General features: G+C 42.0%; 1 protein-coding gene across 1 annotated transcript in view; it reads right to left on the bottom strand.

The window, feature by feature from the left end:
• Nucleotides 1-1,043: 1,043 nt before the first annotated feature.
• Nucleotides 1,044-15,119, bottom strand: part of LOC126191425 (diacylglycerol O-acyltransferase 1) — a 127,606-nt gene continuing 113,530 nt past the window's right edge. Inside the window, exons 8-12 of the mRNA XM_049932302.1 lie at nt 9,611-9,719; nt 9,444-9,488; nt 9,171-9,349; nt 8,736-8,886; nt 1,044-1,505 (exon numbers count right to left, since the gene is read on the bottom strand). Coding sequence (XP_049788259.1) covers nt 1,329-1,505; nt 8,736-8,886; nt 9,171-9,349; nt 9,444-9,488; nt 9,611-9,719 — 661 coding nt within the window. The 3' untranslated portion in view covers nt 1,044-1,328. The remainder of the gene's footprint in view (nt 1,506-8,735; nt 8,887-9,170; nt 9,350-9,443; nt 9,489-9,610; nt 9,720-15,119) is intronic.

The raw sequence follows: 15,119 nt of genomic DNA, 5'->3' as shown, positions 1-15,119 counted from the left end.
CACATATGGTATCATATCTTGTTAATTACTACATGGCATTTTAAACTTTGTACATTTGTGTTGGATTAAAAGTGTAGAAAATTTCAAAGAAATCTAAAAGTAGTAAAGTGAAGTGGGATCCAAAATGTACCTGAGGACTGACATCACAAAATAGGTCCACCTTTAAACATATTTCTAACAGTCTGTCTTGCGTTTGATAGAACACACTAAGACAATTTTTCTGACATAGGATTTACAGTAATTCTGGTCAACATTGATTATATAGGTCAAGAAAAGTACTGCTTACCTTAGACCTTAGCCAAATTATATGGCTTTCAAGTTCCGTAATGTCAAATTTGATGCCTATTCTAGAACACACTTCATGTTTTCTGCAGGCAAGAAACTACTGGAACAAATCTCCAGAAATAATGCATTCACCAGTTTCGAATGAGATTTATTCTAAACTTTTAACTGAAAGTTAATGAAGGAGCTGTGTTTGGCATGGAGTTATGTCTTGTTTGTCCTGATTCTTTGTCCTTCAAGCATGGTTACCATAACTATCTAGTTTTATTGTATTGTATTGTACCTGTACTTCCAGGCAACAAGGAATTTAATTGATGTTCCTGTCCTGAATTGTGCCAGGGAAATTTATTGACCATATAAGATTAAAAATAGCATAAAGTACTGTTTTTCTTTTTTGGAGGGAATTCATCAGCTACAACAGTGATAGAAAAATACTCAGTTGAACTAATATTCATAAAGGGGAGTGGGTGGGAATTCAAATATCAATCAAGCTTTCGATTTTTTCCTTCAACTGGGTCACTAATATGGATTACCATTACCCTATCCCCTACACCCAAGACTACTTATAACAAACAGCATAGTATGAAGTCACTGATTATATGCCACTATATTCTATCAACAGAAAATTCTTCTTTGTATTTGGCCTCCTACAGACACTAGGAGTTTTTATACAACAGATGGTAAATTTCAGAAGATTAACTTTTGTTATAAATTTTAAATGAACATAGTAGCAAGATAATTATTAATACAAGTGAGGAAACTTATCAGTACAACAATTTTTATTTGATCATCACATATAACTGGTATTTTTTACATAAATTAAGTTACTAATCATATGAAAATAGACATCATCACTGAACTCTCTATATACATTAGGAAACAAGGCATTCCATTAGTAACAGTCTTATCACATTGTTATACAATGTTATTTAGTACTAGTAATGACAGTATCCTATAGAGTTGTAAATTACTCTCCAAACTGTGTCTTGTGTAAATGGTACCTACACAGTAGGCAAGAAACTGGAGGATATTCACATAATATCTCATTACACATGACCATAAGCTTCTAATAATGCCTCACCATGATGAGTGATTACATAATCATGGTAATACATCATAATACATAATGGCTGCCCAAGTATTAGTGATGCCCAAACAATTATGTTACTCCACCTTGGACCAAATGTCTTTTCAACACTGCGACTGAGCATTGACAGTGGTACCTGAAAGAGAAAATAAAAGGATAAAGAAGAAATTATATATTAAGCTATAATAAGAACATGAACTAAAATTAGCCCATATTATCATTCCTTCTTATTTCTTGCTTTTACATCATTAATCTTTGTACCTACTTAAGACTTTTGTACTCAATAGCAGGAACTAGCATTGTTTTTAAGAACCTTGACTTTTGTGCACTTTTCTGACCTTCATTATGCTTTAAGTTATCAATTTTCAAGCATTATTTTAGTTGCAACTACCATAAACTGGTCTGGTGCTTCTGTTCTACACAGTTGTATGTTTAAAGGTAGCCTTGTGGACATTTCTTATTTAAATCATACAGTCAAGGATAATATTCCTGATGTAATCAGTCCTCAGATAAACCACCTCTTGAAAACCCAAGTACTCTCACTACTTCATAATAAATTTTACATGCCTCTGTACCATCTGCATATGCTTCTGAAGTTTCTTTATTTTTTTCTTTCCGAGAAGTGTTTGATCCTGTCTTTTTAAATCTCTTTTTTAAGAGGCGTACTAAACATTTTTATGAAGATCACTGTCTATGGACTGATACAGCTTCAAATTATCAAAATCAAACAGAAACTTAAGGGAGTTCAGTCCGTCCGAAGATATCTCACTCATTGTGTAATGAAACAACTAGGGATATTTTTACTTCCCCTCTTGATTTGCCACCTGCCTTCTTAAATTCGTTTTTTCACTTTTAAATGATTACCATTAACATACATGAATATAATCTGCATTTCCATAAAAGAGAAAGGTAGGCCCTCAGTTTTAAAGAACATAGCACCAGACCTAATTTTATGCTTAGTTTTTTATAGGTCTTTAAATATGTCTGCTTGTGTCTGTATATGTGTGGATGGATATGTGTGTGTGTGCGAGTGTATACCCGTCCTTTTTTCCCCCTAAGGTAAGTCTTTCCGCTCCCGGGACTGGAATGACTCCTTACCCTCTCCCTTAAAACCCACATCCTTTCGTCTTTCCCTCTCCTTCCCTCTTTCCTGATGAGGCAACAGTTTGTTGCGAAAGCTTGAATTTTGTGTGTATGTTTGTGTGTCTGTCGACCTGCCAGCACTTTCATTTGGTAAGTCACATCATCTTTGTTTTTAAGTATATTTTTCCTTCGTGGAATGTTTCCTTCTATTATAACTAATATATATATATATATATATATATATATATATATATATATATATATATATATATATATATATATATATATAGATGTTGTTGAATGCCTCTGCACTTCTGCCTCGACTGACATCTCTGCCCAAACTCTTTGTCTTTAAATATGTCTGCTTGTGTCTGTATATGTGTGGATGGATATGTGTGTGTGTGCGCGCGAGTGTGTACCCGTCCTTTTTTCCCCCTAAGGTAAGTCTTTCCGCTCCCGGGACTGGAATGACTCCTTACCCTCTCCCTTAAAACCCACATCCTTTCGTCTTTCCCTCTCCTTCCCTCTTTCCTGATGAGGCAACAGTTTGTTGCGAAAGCTTGAATTTTGTGTGTATGTTTGTGTTCGTTTGTGTGTCTGTCGACCTGCCAGCACTTTCATTTGGTAAGTCACATCATCTTTGTTTTTAGATATATTTTTCCTTCATGGAATGTTTCCTTCTATTATAACCATATCATTATATTATATATATATATATATATATATATATATATATATATATATATAGAGAGAGAAACATTCCACGTCGGAAAAATATATTTAAAAAGAAAGATGTGAGACTTACCAAACAAAAGCGCTGGCAGGTCGATAGACACACAAACAAACACAAACATACACACAAAATTCTAGCTTTCGCAACCAACGGTTGCCTCGTCAGGAAAGAGGGAAGGAGAAGGAAAGACAAAAGGATATGGGTTTTAAGGGAGAGGGTAAGGAGTCATTCCAATCCCGGGAGCGGAAAGACTTACCTTAGGGGGAAAAAAGGACAGGTATACACTCGCACACACACACACATATCCATCCGCATATACACAGACACAAGCACACATTTGTAAAGGCAAAACTTCAGAAGCACATATCTAAAAACAAAGATGATGAGACTTACCAAACAAAAGTGCTGGCAGGTCAATAGAAACACAAACATACACACAAAATTCTAGCTTTCGCAACCAACGGTTGCTTCGTCAGGAAAGAGAGAAGGAGAGGGAAAGACTAAGGGATGTGGGTATTAAGGGATGTGGGTAAGGAGTCATTCCAATACACACACACACACACACACACACACACACACACACACACACACACACATTTGTAAAGGCAAAGAGTTTGGCCCTGCAGCTGCTGCTAGACCATTGATGGCCACTAAAAAGAGAAAAGAGACAGACACTCAATACAGTGCCCTGTGGGACTCCATTCTCCTGGAAATGGTGAGGGGGAGGAGGGGGCTATGGGAGGCACCAACTTTGACACTGATTGTAGGAAGAAACAGGAAACTCTTGATGAAAGTCAGGAGCAGGCCTCTGAGACACCACTCATACAATGTGGCAAGGATATGTTGTTGCCAGGTCATGTCATATGCTTTTTGTAAATAAAAAAAGACAGCAACCATGTGTTGGGATCTAAAAAGCTGTTTGGATGGCAGACTAGGAACACAAGATTATCAGTGATAGAGTGACCCTGTTGGAAGCTGCCCTGACATGGAGTCTGTAGGCAACGTGACTCCAGGACCCAACCCAACCGCTGATACACCATACATTCCAGCAGTGTACAAAGAAGATTGGTAAGGCTGATGAGCCAATAGCTATCCTCATCAAGTGAGTTTTTACCAGGTTTGAGCATTGGAAGGATGGTGCTCTCCTGCCATTGCGATGAAAAGAAGCCATCGCAACAGAGCCGGTTGAAGATGACAAGGAGATGTCACTTGTATTCAGATGAGAGATGTTTCATCATCTGACTATGGATCTTATCTGGTCCAGGAGCTGTGTTGGGGCAATGTGAAAGGGCACTGAGGGGTTCACATTCTGTAAATGGGGTCTATAGGATTCACTGTGGCATGTAGAAAATGAGATAACTTTCTCTTCCAGCTGCTGTTTTAGAGTTCAAAAGGCTGGGGGGTAATTCTCCAACACAGAGGCTCGAGCATAGTGCTTAGCAAAGAGCTCAGCAGTCACGTTTGTGTCAGTACATAACTCGCCATTTATGGTAACACCAGGGACAGCTGTTGGGGCCTGGTACTTGGAAAGAGGTTTGATATTTGCCCAGACTTAGGAAGGTGATGTGTGGCACCCAATGTTAGAGACGTATCTCTCCCAATACTACTCCTGTTTGATAAGGTAGCGAACACGGGCACGGAGCCATTTAAAGGCTATGAGGTGCTCCAGCGAAGGATGCTGCTTATGCCACTGTGGAGTTCGCCAACGCTCCTTAATTGCTTCAGCGACTTCCGGCGACCACCAAGGGACTGCCTTACAACTTGGGCACTCTAAAGTGCGAGGGCTCATGTTTTCTGCCACAGAAACGATTGTTTTAGTCACTTACACAACCATCACATCAAGGTTCTCATATGGGGGAGATTCAATGGTGACTGCAGAGGTGAAAGTTTCCCAGTATGCCTCGTTCAGGGCCCATCTGGGCAGGCATCCATGGGCTTGATGCTGGGACAGTGGCAGGAAGATGGGGAATTGGTCACTACCACACAGGTTGTCAGGTGCTCCCCAGTGGATATATGGGAGAAGTCCTGGGCTGCAAATTGATAAATCAATGGCCGAGTAACTACCTCAAGCCACAATGAAATGTGTGACGACCCCAGTATTTAAGAGGCAGGGCAGAGTTCGAACTGAGGCACTGAAGTTTCGACATCTCTGCCTCGCCCAGTAAGCATGGTGCCACCCAATGAGGGGTTATGGGCGTTAAAATCTCCCAAAAGTAGGGAAGGTTTAGGGAGTATATCGATCAGTGCTGTTAATACACTCAGAGATACTACATCATCTGGAGGAAGATATACATTGCAGACAGTTATTTCCTGTGTCATCCTTATTCTGACAGCCACAGCTTCAAGGTGTTTGAAGGGGCACAGGTTCACTACAGACCAAGTTTAGGACATAAACACAAACTTCACTTGACACTCAATTACAGTAGTTACGTTTCCTGTAGTGTCCCTTATAGCTGCGGAGGGCGGGGGTCCGCATTGCTGGGAACCAGGCATGCAGAAAGCAGGTGTAAAGCTTAGCAGTTGCCATAGCCCAGCCAGGCAGTGGAAAAAACAGCTGCAATTCCATTGCAGGATGACATTGTGAGACTGGGAATGCATGGATCACTCAATGAGGCAGTTTATGCCTCAGGGTCACCTGCTGCCACCGACTTTTGGCCTGAGCAGTCTATATCCACTTTGTCTGAGGGTCCGGTGAGATCTAGGTCCTCAGCAAATGCCAAAATGTCCACCTCATCCACAGACAGAGCGTTAGTAGGTAGTGGTTGTGTGGGTGCCACCACAATTCCCTTGGTCTTGGGGACCATCTTTTTAGATTTCTCTCACTGTTCCTTGGGTTTCCCTGGCTGGGAGGACTTCACTGATACAGTTTCCAGGGATGAGGATGAGTGTGAAGCCCTGCGACCAGCTGCTTATGGGTTCTTCAGCCACTGGTGGGTGTCATCTTTCCTACTAGCAGAAACCTGGGAAGGGAGTGACCCAAGGGACCCCTTCCAACCAAGAGCAGCCAAAGGAGTTGTATGTTTCTCCAGCTTAGAAGTGGGGATGAACATCCCAGATGGTTGGGGGCGTGTTGCTCCTCAAGTAGGTGGTGCAGGAGCAACAGGGAGGGAAGTGCCCCCACCATCAAGGGGGCAGGTGTAGTCTTCTGAGTCAGAGATGACTGGGGTTGGTGGAGCTGATGAGGCTAGAACTGTTGTAGCAGTGGCATAAGATGTTGTCATGCATACAGGATGTAGGCGTTCAAATTTCCTATTGGCCTCAGTGTAGGTCAATTGGTCCAGGGTCTTTTACTCCATGATCTTCCTTCCTTTCTTTCTGGAGAATCCTGCAGTCTGGCAAGCAAGGCAAATGGTGCCCTCCACAGTTGACACAGATGGGAGGCATGGCACATGGAAAATTGTGATGCTGGAAGTACAACGGGAAGACATATGACCAAATTTCCAACATTTAAAGCATTGCATTTGGGAAGGGATATAGGGTTTTACATCATGTTTGTAGACCATCACCTTGACCTTCTAGGGTAATGTATTACCCTCAACTGCAAAGATGAAAGCAGTGGTGGCAACCTCATTATCCCTCAGACCCCAATGGACACACTGACCAAAATTTACTCCTCACCATTCTAAATAGGCATGCAGCTGATCATTGGACTGCAAAAGAAAGTCCCTGTGAAATATGATACCCTGGACCATATTTAAGCTCTTATGGGGGGTGATTGTTACAGAAACATCCCCCAGCTTGTCACAAGTGAGTAATGCCTGTGACTGGGCAGAGGATGCCTTTTGATCAAGACTGACCCTGATCTCATTTTGGATAAGCCTTCCACTTCCCCAAACTTGTCCTCTAAATGCTCAACAAAAAACTGAACCTTCATTGGCATGAAAGACTCCCCATCAGCTGTCTAACATACAAGGTACCAGGATGAATAAGAGCCACCACCATCCTTAGTCTGACGTTCCTCTTATGGTGTGGCCAGGGAGGGGAACAATTTGAGGTTTTACTTCTGTGCATTGAACTGAGCCTGTGAATGCTTAGAGAGTGATGGTGTTTGACTATCAGCAACAGATGATGTACTACGCTTCATCACGTGTCATCCCCCCCTGATGCCATCCAGTCCAACCAGGGGCCTTCCCCACAGGCGCCACCCAGCTGCAGGATGGCCATTGCCAGGAGTCCAGATACACCAGGGGGATGGGCATCTGCCCCTTGGCATACGTGGGGAGTTAATGTCGCAGGCATCAGCAGAGCAATCCCTGTGTGGTCAGGGGGCTACAACCAAAAGGGTACATGGTGGCCCCACTGTGCAGGATGTCAGGTTGATGTATCAACAAATATGAAGTCTGTACTAATTGTAAACATTTGGAAAGAAATTAATAGTTTTCTTGAAGGATCTATTTGGCTCCATTCGAAAAAATGTTAGCAAAGCCAGCCCTTAATTCCAAAGTAATTAACAGTTTTGTCAAAAGTATTGTTAGCATAACTATGTATGTTAATTTCGTGATTTAAACAAGTAATTTGGCATAACTCTTGTTGTAGAAGAAACTGTTAAAAAAAAACAAAGATTTCAATGTATTCAGTTAATTTAAGGAGTTCAGTTTTAATTGTAATTTCTGAAAATTAAATTTTGAACAATGTGTAGTTCCAGAACCTATTATTGTGGTGATATGTAAGGGCCCGATTTTTGGTCACGAGACAGTCAGTCGACGGCCATGTTTCAGACGAGGAACCTGTGTTGGTTAGAATGACAGTGCATCAACTTAACAGTGAAGTAAGTGTTACACAAATAGACTGTGTGTTAAAGCAATGACAGTGTCTGTTCCATACTTATCTGATTATTCCAAAAGAACTGTGAATTACGTGGTTATGTTTTTACTATTAATGAGGCTTATGGGTAGTTAGAACCATAGTACACAGCCATATATAACTGTGTATTATTGGGAGGTTGTGAAAAGTGAAAGTAAAAGACTGAAACACAATTGTGCATTGTTGGCTACATCATTTACAGTAGACAGTACTGCACACCCAACACCTATTTTTTCAGCCAGTACATCAACAGAAGACAACAAATGAAGAAATGAAGTAAGCCAACTGCTAAAATTTCAAGATGCAAGGTAGAACTAGAGTGACTGTGACATAGGGAGGAGCCGAAGAATACTTTCTGCAGCAGTACTGCCACATGCTGTACAGGTCATCAGTTTGTGTCCCACTTTTTGCAGTAGTTTATGATTTGACAAGTCTGTTTTCTGGAAGGTTGAGACACACTTTCACAATATTTTAATTCACTATAACATTATATGTATGCACAAACAAAAACACTCACCACCAAGGCGCACACACACAGTGTATACTTTGTATACATTACATAAACTTGCTTCTGTTGATGTTCCTGCTCTCTTAATTGGCACCTTATTGAATTTTTATCTGACAATAAAACAGAATGCTCAATCTTGAAAATTCACCAGTTATGATTCCTTTGAAGTATCTTTTTTTGGTAACTTCTCACCTGAAGTCTTTTTCACATACTGTGGTATAATATGACAAGTTTCTTACCTGCCCCATCATTCCCATGAAAGCCCAAGTCTTGAATGTTCGTAATGGTACACTCACTAAGTACTCATGGAAGAAAGCACTTACAAAGAATACCATCAAACTTGCTACTGTCCTTCCATAACCCATCTCAACCAATGGTAAATACAAGTGCCTGTAAAACAAAATTAACAACAACAATAATAATAAACACACAAAATAAATCCTTTTACAGTGCTTTAATCTTTACTTTGTTATATAAGACAGTATCTTAAGTAAAGCTTTAAGTGTACAATTTAACAGCAGTCTTGTACTTTTGTACTGTGTTCAGAAAATCTTACAAAATCCTTGATGCTTTTGTCTTTTGTCCGTGGACCTCAACCTTTGCTTATCATACCAGCACTGTGAAGCTGTGAAAAGCATCTCATTTTCACATTACTGTGTAATAACAAAACTTACCTTACAGCCCAGCGATGCACAGGCATGTTCCATGTTCTCCAGAATATATCTATGTTATTTGCATTCCACCAATCGCAGTAAAAATTTCTGTCAGCGAAGTGCAGGAGCTCACCCACCAAATTTAAGAATGAATGAAATAATAAATAAAAGCCGATCAGCCACAGTAAATGGTTTGGTATCTGAAAAGATGGAGGGAAAAAACAAAATAAAGGTAAGTGATGAAATATTTCAGTCGCGGTATATAAATGCATCAATATGAGCAAAATTACTTACAGCAAGTTTTAGGAGACGTTCAGTTGCCTTTGCTACATCCATATTCTGTAAAGATATTGAGGCTTAAATAGACCACAAACACACAACAAAATTAAAGTTTTGTTGCTCTATTTCTCAAATTTTTTGTACATGGGGAGGGGGGGGAGCAGGATTTCTAATATACTCACTGAAAATGGTATGAGTGAATTTTTGACAGATGGTATGATCCACTGCTGACACAATGACATCATTACTTGGAAACCAACTAGAACTTCCAATATCCTCTTCAACAAAAACCTGGAACAAGCAATGTGCAGTTTTGCTCATTTTTCAGTGTCGTCTTAGATTATTAGACTACAGAAATTGTCACTTTTATTCACAAATCTCTAACAAAAACCTTAGGAAACGAAAAGGAGAAATAAAGGATAAAGGAAATAATAAAAAACATGAATTCTTTAAATGCAATTGTAGAGCAACAGAGAAAGAATCTTGATATATGTGTAGTACATAGCTTTCACATCTTGTTATGATTACAGAAGAGAATTTCACAAAAATATCTTAACTTGTATGTAAAATGAAGTGGCAACCATTCATCTATTGTGGACTAATGTTTGAAGCAGAGAAACATTTAACATGAAACAGTATTAACACTAGCTTTCAACTCACGCCCGCGTGCACCACTTTCATGCAGGAAATTATGAAGTAGGTCAACCATTCACAAATTGTTCATCAATATTAGAGACAATGAGTACTGAAGTCTATAGTTAGCATGGAGAACCAAAAGGATAGGGCATTTTACCAAGGTATGAGCCAATATCTTTAAGGCTGCACAATCACAATTTGGACGTGGCTCATTAAACACAACTGGATTAACCTGGTATGACTGATGCATAAATGACGTAAGACTGGATTCCTTCGAGCAAAAGGAAGAGTGTCATGACACAGTCTCCCTGATTGTGCAGAGTATGTTAAATAGTGCAGTAGCCCACCAGATGACATTCCATTTCTGAGTGAGCAGAAATATCATGTGCACCTGCAAACCTACAGCTAGGATCAGCAAAGCTGACAGGGAGCAAGTAACTGCTCCACTAGACAAACTTTGGCTGGTTTGTTCTCCAGGACACCCACATTACATGGGACCCAGAGAAAAGAACTACAGGCAGCACAAAGGAAGGTCAGCAAGGTGGTCATGAATAGTAGAGACCACAGTGCAGCAAGAACAGCAACACTCAATAGCCCAGAGACTGCTCATTGGGACAGTATGATTTAGAATATGATCAACGGAAGGAAGTTTAATAAAACACAGGGCTGTGCTAATGGCTGTCACCTCTGCTGTAAATATAGTACATGGTCCCAGCAGTGAATGGCAGCCCACACTATCAGAAAATTTAGAAGTGTATCCTGTCTGAGGCATAGTTGTAGAGCTGTCAGTAAAAGATACTATAGCATCCTGGAACTCTAAGAAATGGATGTAATAGATGCCAAAGTAGTCTGCATGACACTTTGGCTTTAGCGTCTTGGAAGATATCAGTCCCAACCCACAGTCTGGACACCATAAAAGAGGGAGTGCATGAGAAAGCAGAGTGCATGAGAAAACATCTTAGCAGATGGAAGCAAGGCAAATTACAACTGGTAATCCCACCAAAGTGCAGTTATCATCACAATGACACCCCTCATATGAAAAGAGAAATGGATACATGAGCTGATCAGGGAGTTGTTGAATGGCAATTGCATAGGAGACCAAGAATTGGTACTGTCCAATTTTAACAGGGAAGATCCCCAATTTGCAATGGGGCTATCTACGAGACCAGTCCAGAAGGTACCAATGGCCACATGCATGCCACAATTGTGGACCAAGTCTAACAGTTTTAGAGCTGAAAGAGCTACCGAGACAAACCTGGCAACTATAGGCCAGCTGGGAAAAAAGAAGAGCCTGGTAAATACAGGTAACAGTAGCATTATCTGCACCTCGAGATTATGCACAAGGAAGCTTAGAGTGTTAAACCTCCACACACAGCTAGCCTTCAGGTGATAAATATGTGGAGACCCTGTCAGCTTTTTATCAGAAAGGAGCCGCAAGAAATGGGACTGTGCTACAACATCAAGGGGCTGGATACTAAAGTTGAGTTCTGGGTCAGGATATACCTTGGTGTGATGGCAGAAATATATGACCCTTGCATTTGTAAGAGAATTGGAAATCATGGGAAAGAGCCCATGCAGATGCCTGCCTGATACCATTTGAGCAATGGCTACAGAGTGGGAGCTGTACCAAATGTAAAAAAATTGACGACATACAAGACATGTCATCAGTGGCCCAGCAGCGGTCACTAGCCCACTGATTGTGATGAGTGATTCTCAACACACAGCCCTGTGGGACACCGTTTTCTTGGACCTGTGGGAAGCTGAACTAAGTGCAGGTTGGATGATTGGTTTAAAAGAGGGGGGGGAGAGGGGCAGGGACCAAGCTGCTAGGTCATCGGTCCCTTGTTCTGAATAAAACAATACCACAAGAGTGAGAATAAAACAAATGAGACTTACAACACAAAACTGAAAGAAAAAAACCACAAGAACAATGGAAGGGCAACAAACACTTAAAGGGACAAAAGGGGACAAGAAAACCACAGACATAAGAAACAGGTAGAAGAGATTAAAATGAGAAAGCAGATTACCATGACTGGCTGACCACGAGAATAGAAAGGAGAAGCTAGCCACAAGCAACATATTAAAACCTCCTTCCTAGAAGTACTAGGGTGAAGGACACATGTTAAAACTTACATAGAAGTATAAAACCCACTCTCACGGTTAAAACTAAATCAGCCTATGAGGTGTTATCGGATAAAATTAGCAGCAACAAGTGGGGTAACCGAAGATTTTGTCGCAGGGCAGTCAAAGTAGGACAGTGCATCAGAATATAGGCCACTGTCAACTGGGCACTGCACCGACACAGATAAGTCTTCACAGTGCATGAGGTAGGCATGGGCCGCCCAAGCATGGTCAATGTGGAGCATAAGGGGAACCACAGAGTCCCTGCGAAACACCTACATGGAAGACTTCCACACATTCATAGTCTCCTTAATGATAAGCAGTTTGTTGTATGTACTGTTATGCCATTCCATCTCCCAAGGTTGAAAAACCTTGTGGCATAATTTTGAACATATGTCAGTTTCAGAGATGCTCATCTCCAGAAGCAGTTTTTGTGTCATCTGTTTGGCCAGCCTGTCAGCTAGTTCATTTCCTGGGATTCCGACATGTCCTGGGGTCCAGACAAACACCATTGAATGATTGGACCATTCCAGGGCATAGATGGACTCCTGGATGGTCACTACCAAAGGATGGTGAAGTAGCACTGGCAATATCTTGTAGGCAGCTCAAGGAGTCAGTGCACAGAAGAAATGACTCACCCAGGCATGAGCAGATGTGCTCTAGGCATGAGACATGGCCACCAGCTCTGCAGTGGAAACACTGCAGCCATCTGGCAAGTAGGGCTGTTCAATATTTCCTTCATGATCATACATTAAGCTTATGTGACTATCAGCCATCAAGCTGTCAGTGTACACTACTTCATGGCCCTGATACATGTTGAGGACCAAGAGAAAATAAGAACAAAGAGCTGCAGGGTTAACTGAGTCCTGAGGGCCATGTGAAAGGTCCAGGCAAAGCTCCAGCCTCTGTTTACACCATGGAAGTGTGTGTGTATGTGTATGGACCTAGAGGAGAGGTTGTAAAGGAAAGGACTCCAGTTCAGACAGAAGGGATTGGATGCGAACTGCAGTCATGAGCTCTGACCTGGGTTGCTGATGCAGGAGATTAACCACTATGGTTGAGAAAAGGAGACTGTAATTAGGATGCTCAGGAGAGCTACAAATGTGTGCAATGTAACTGACCAGCAGTTGTGCACGTCTGATCTCCAACGGAGGGACTACAGCCTCCATCAGTACACTGGTCACTGGACTCAACCTAAAAGCTCTTGTCACTAGTTTACCTCCACAGTGGTGCACTGGGTCAAGTAAATGCAACACTGAGGGCGCCGCTAAACCATAAATCACACTCCCATAGTCATGGCTGGATTGAACAAGGGCTCTGTAGAGCTGCAGCAGCATGGAGTGATATGCACCCCAGTTGGTGTTGCTCAGGCAGCAGAGGGCATTGAGGTGCTGCCAACACTTCCACTTAAGCTGACAAAGTTGAGGAAGCCAAGTCAATCAGGCATCGAAAACCAGTCCTAAGAATCGTTATGTCTCCACTACAGCTAGTGGATCATCAATCAAATAAAGTTCTGGTTCCGGATGAATGGTATGATGCCGACAGAAGTGTATGACACGACTTTGAGGCTGAAAACTGGAAGCCGTGGGCTAGAGCCCATTGACTGTGCCTCGAGGATGGCTCCCAGTAGGCACCACTCAGAAATACCAGTACTGCAGGAGCAGTACAAAACACTTAAATCATCTGCATATGGAGAAGGTGCTGTGGCCACTAAAAATAGAGATACACTCAATACAGAGCCCTGTGAGACCCCTTTCCCCTGGATGGCGTGGCACTATGGGAGGCACCAACTTTGACAATGAAAGTATGGAGAGACAGGAAATTTTGGATAAAAAACTGGGAGCGGGGCCCAGGAGACCCACTCATAAAACATGGCAGGTATATGATGTTGCCAGGTCGTGTCTTGTTCGTAAATCAAAAGAGACAGCAACCAGGTGTTGGGATCCGGAAAAGTCTGTTCGGATGGCAGACTGAAGGGACACAAGATTATCAGTGGTAGAGCAACTCTGGTTGAAACCTCCCTGGCATGCAGCCAGTAGGCCATGTAACTCCAGGACCCAACCCAACCGCCGACACACCATACATTCTAGCAGCTTAGAAAGAACATTGGTGAGGCTGATGGGCCAATAGCTATCCACATCAAGCTGGTTTTTACCAAGTTTGAGCACAGGAATGATGGTGCTCTCCCACCATTGTGATGGAAAGATGTCATTGCGCCAGATCCAGTTGAAGATGACAAGGAGGTGTCACTTGTAGTCAGACAACAGATGTTTAATCATCTCACTGTGGATCCGATCTGGTCCAGGAGCTGTGCTGGGGCAAAGTGCAAGGGTGCTGAGGAGCTCCTACTCTGTAAATGGGGCGTTATAAGGCTCACTGTGATGTGTAGTGAACGAGAGGACCTTCCCTTCCATCCACCATTTGAGGGTGCGGAAGAATGGGGGCTAATTTGGTGACACAGATGCTCTGGCATAGTGCTTTGAAATCTCATTTGCATTGTTAGGTAACATGCAAATTGATGTTAATGCCAGGGACACCTGTTGGGGTCTAGTACCCAAAAACAGGTCTGATCTTCATCCAGACTTGGGGAGGTGATTAATGGCACCTAATGGTTGAGACATATCTCTCCCAACAGTCCTGTTTCCATCTTTTTGTAAGCTGGAAAACACGGGCATCAAGCCGTTTCAAATCTATTAGGTGCTTCAGGGAAGTGTGCCACATATGTAGCTGTAGATACCATCTACGGTCTTTAATTGCCTGAGCAATTTCCAGTGAACACCAAGGTACTATCTTTAGGTTTAGGTTGGGGGGGGGGGGGGGGGGGGGGGGAAGGCACCTCGAACACAGGATCGCATTTACCACCACAGAAACAATCTTTTGAGTGACCTGCTCAACCACCACATTGATGGTACCATGTGGGCGAGATTCAGTGGT

This window comes from Schistocerca cancellata, chromosome 6, assembly GCF_023864275.1.
Source record: "Schistocerca cancellata isolate TAMUIC-IGC-003103 chromosome 6, iqSchCanc2.1, whole genome shotgun sequence".
NCBI classification, from domain to species: Eukaryota; Metazoa; Arthropoda; class Insecta; order Orthoptera; family Acrididae; genus Schistocerca; species Schistocerca cancellata.
The sequence above is the reverse complement of the archived record's forward strand: the minus strand, read 5'-3'. Positions and strand labels throughout refer to the sequence as shown.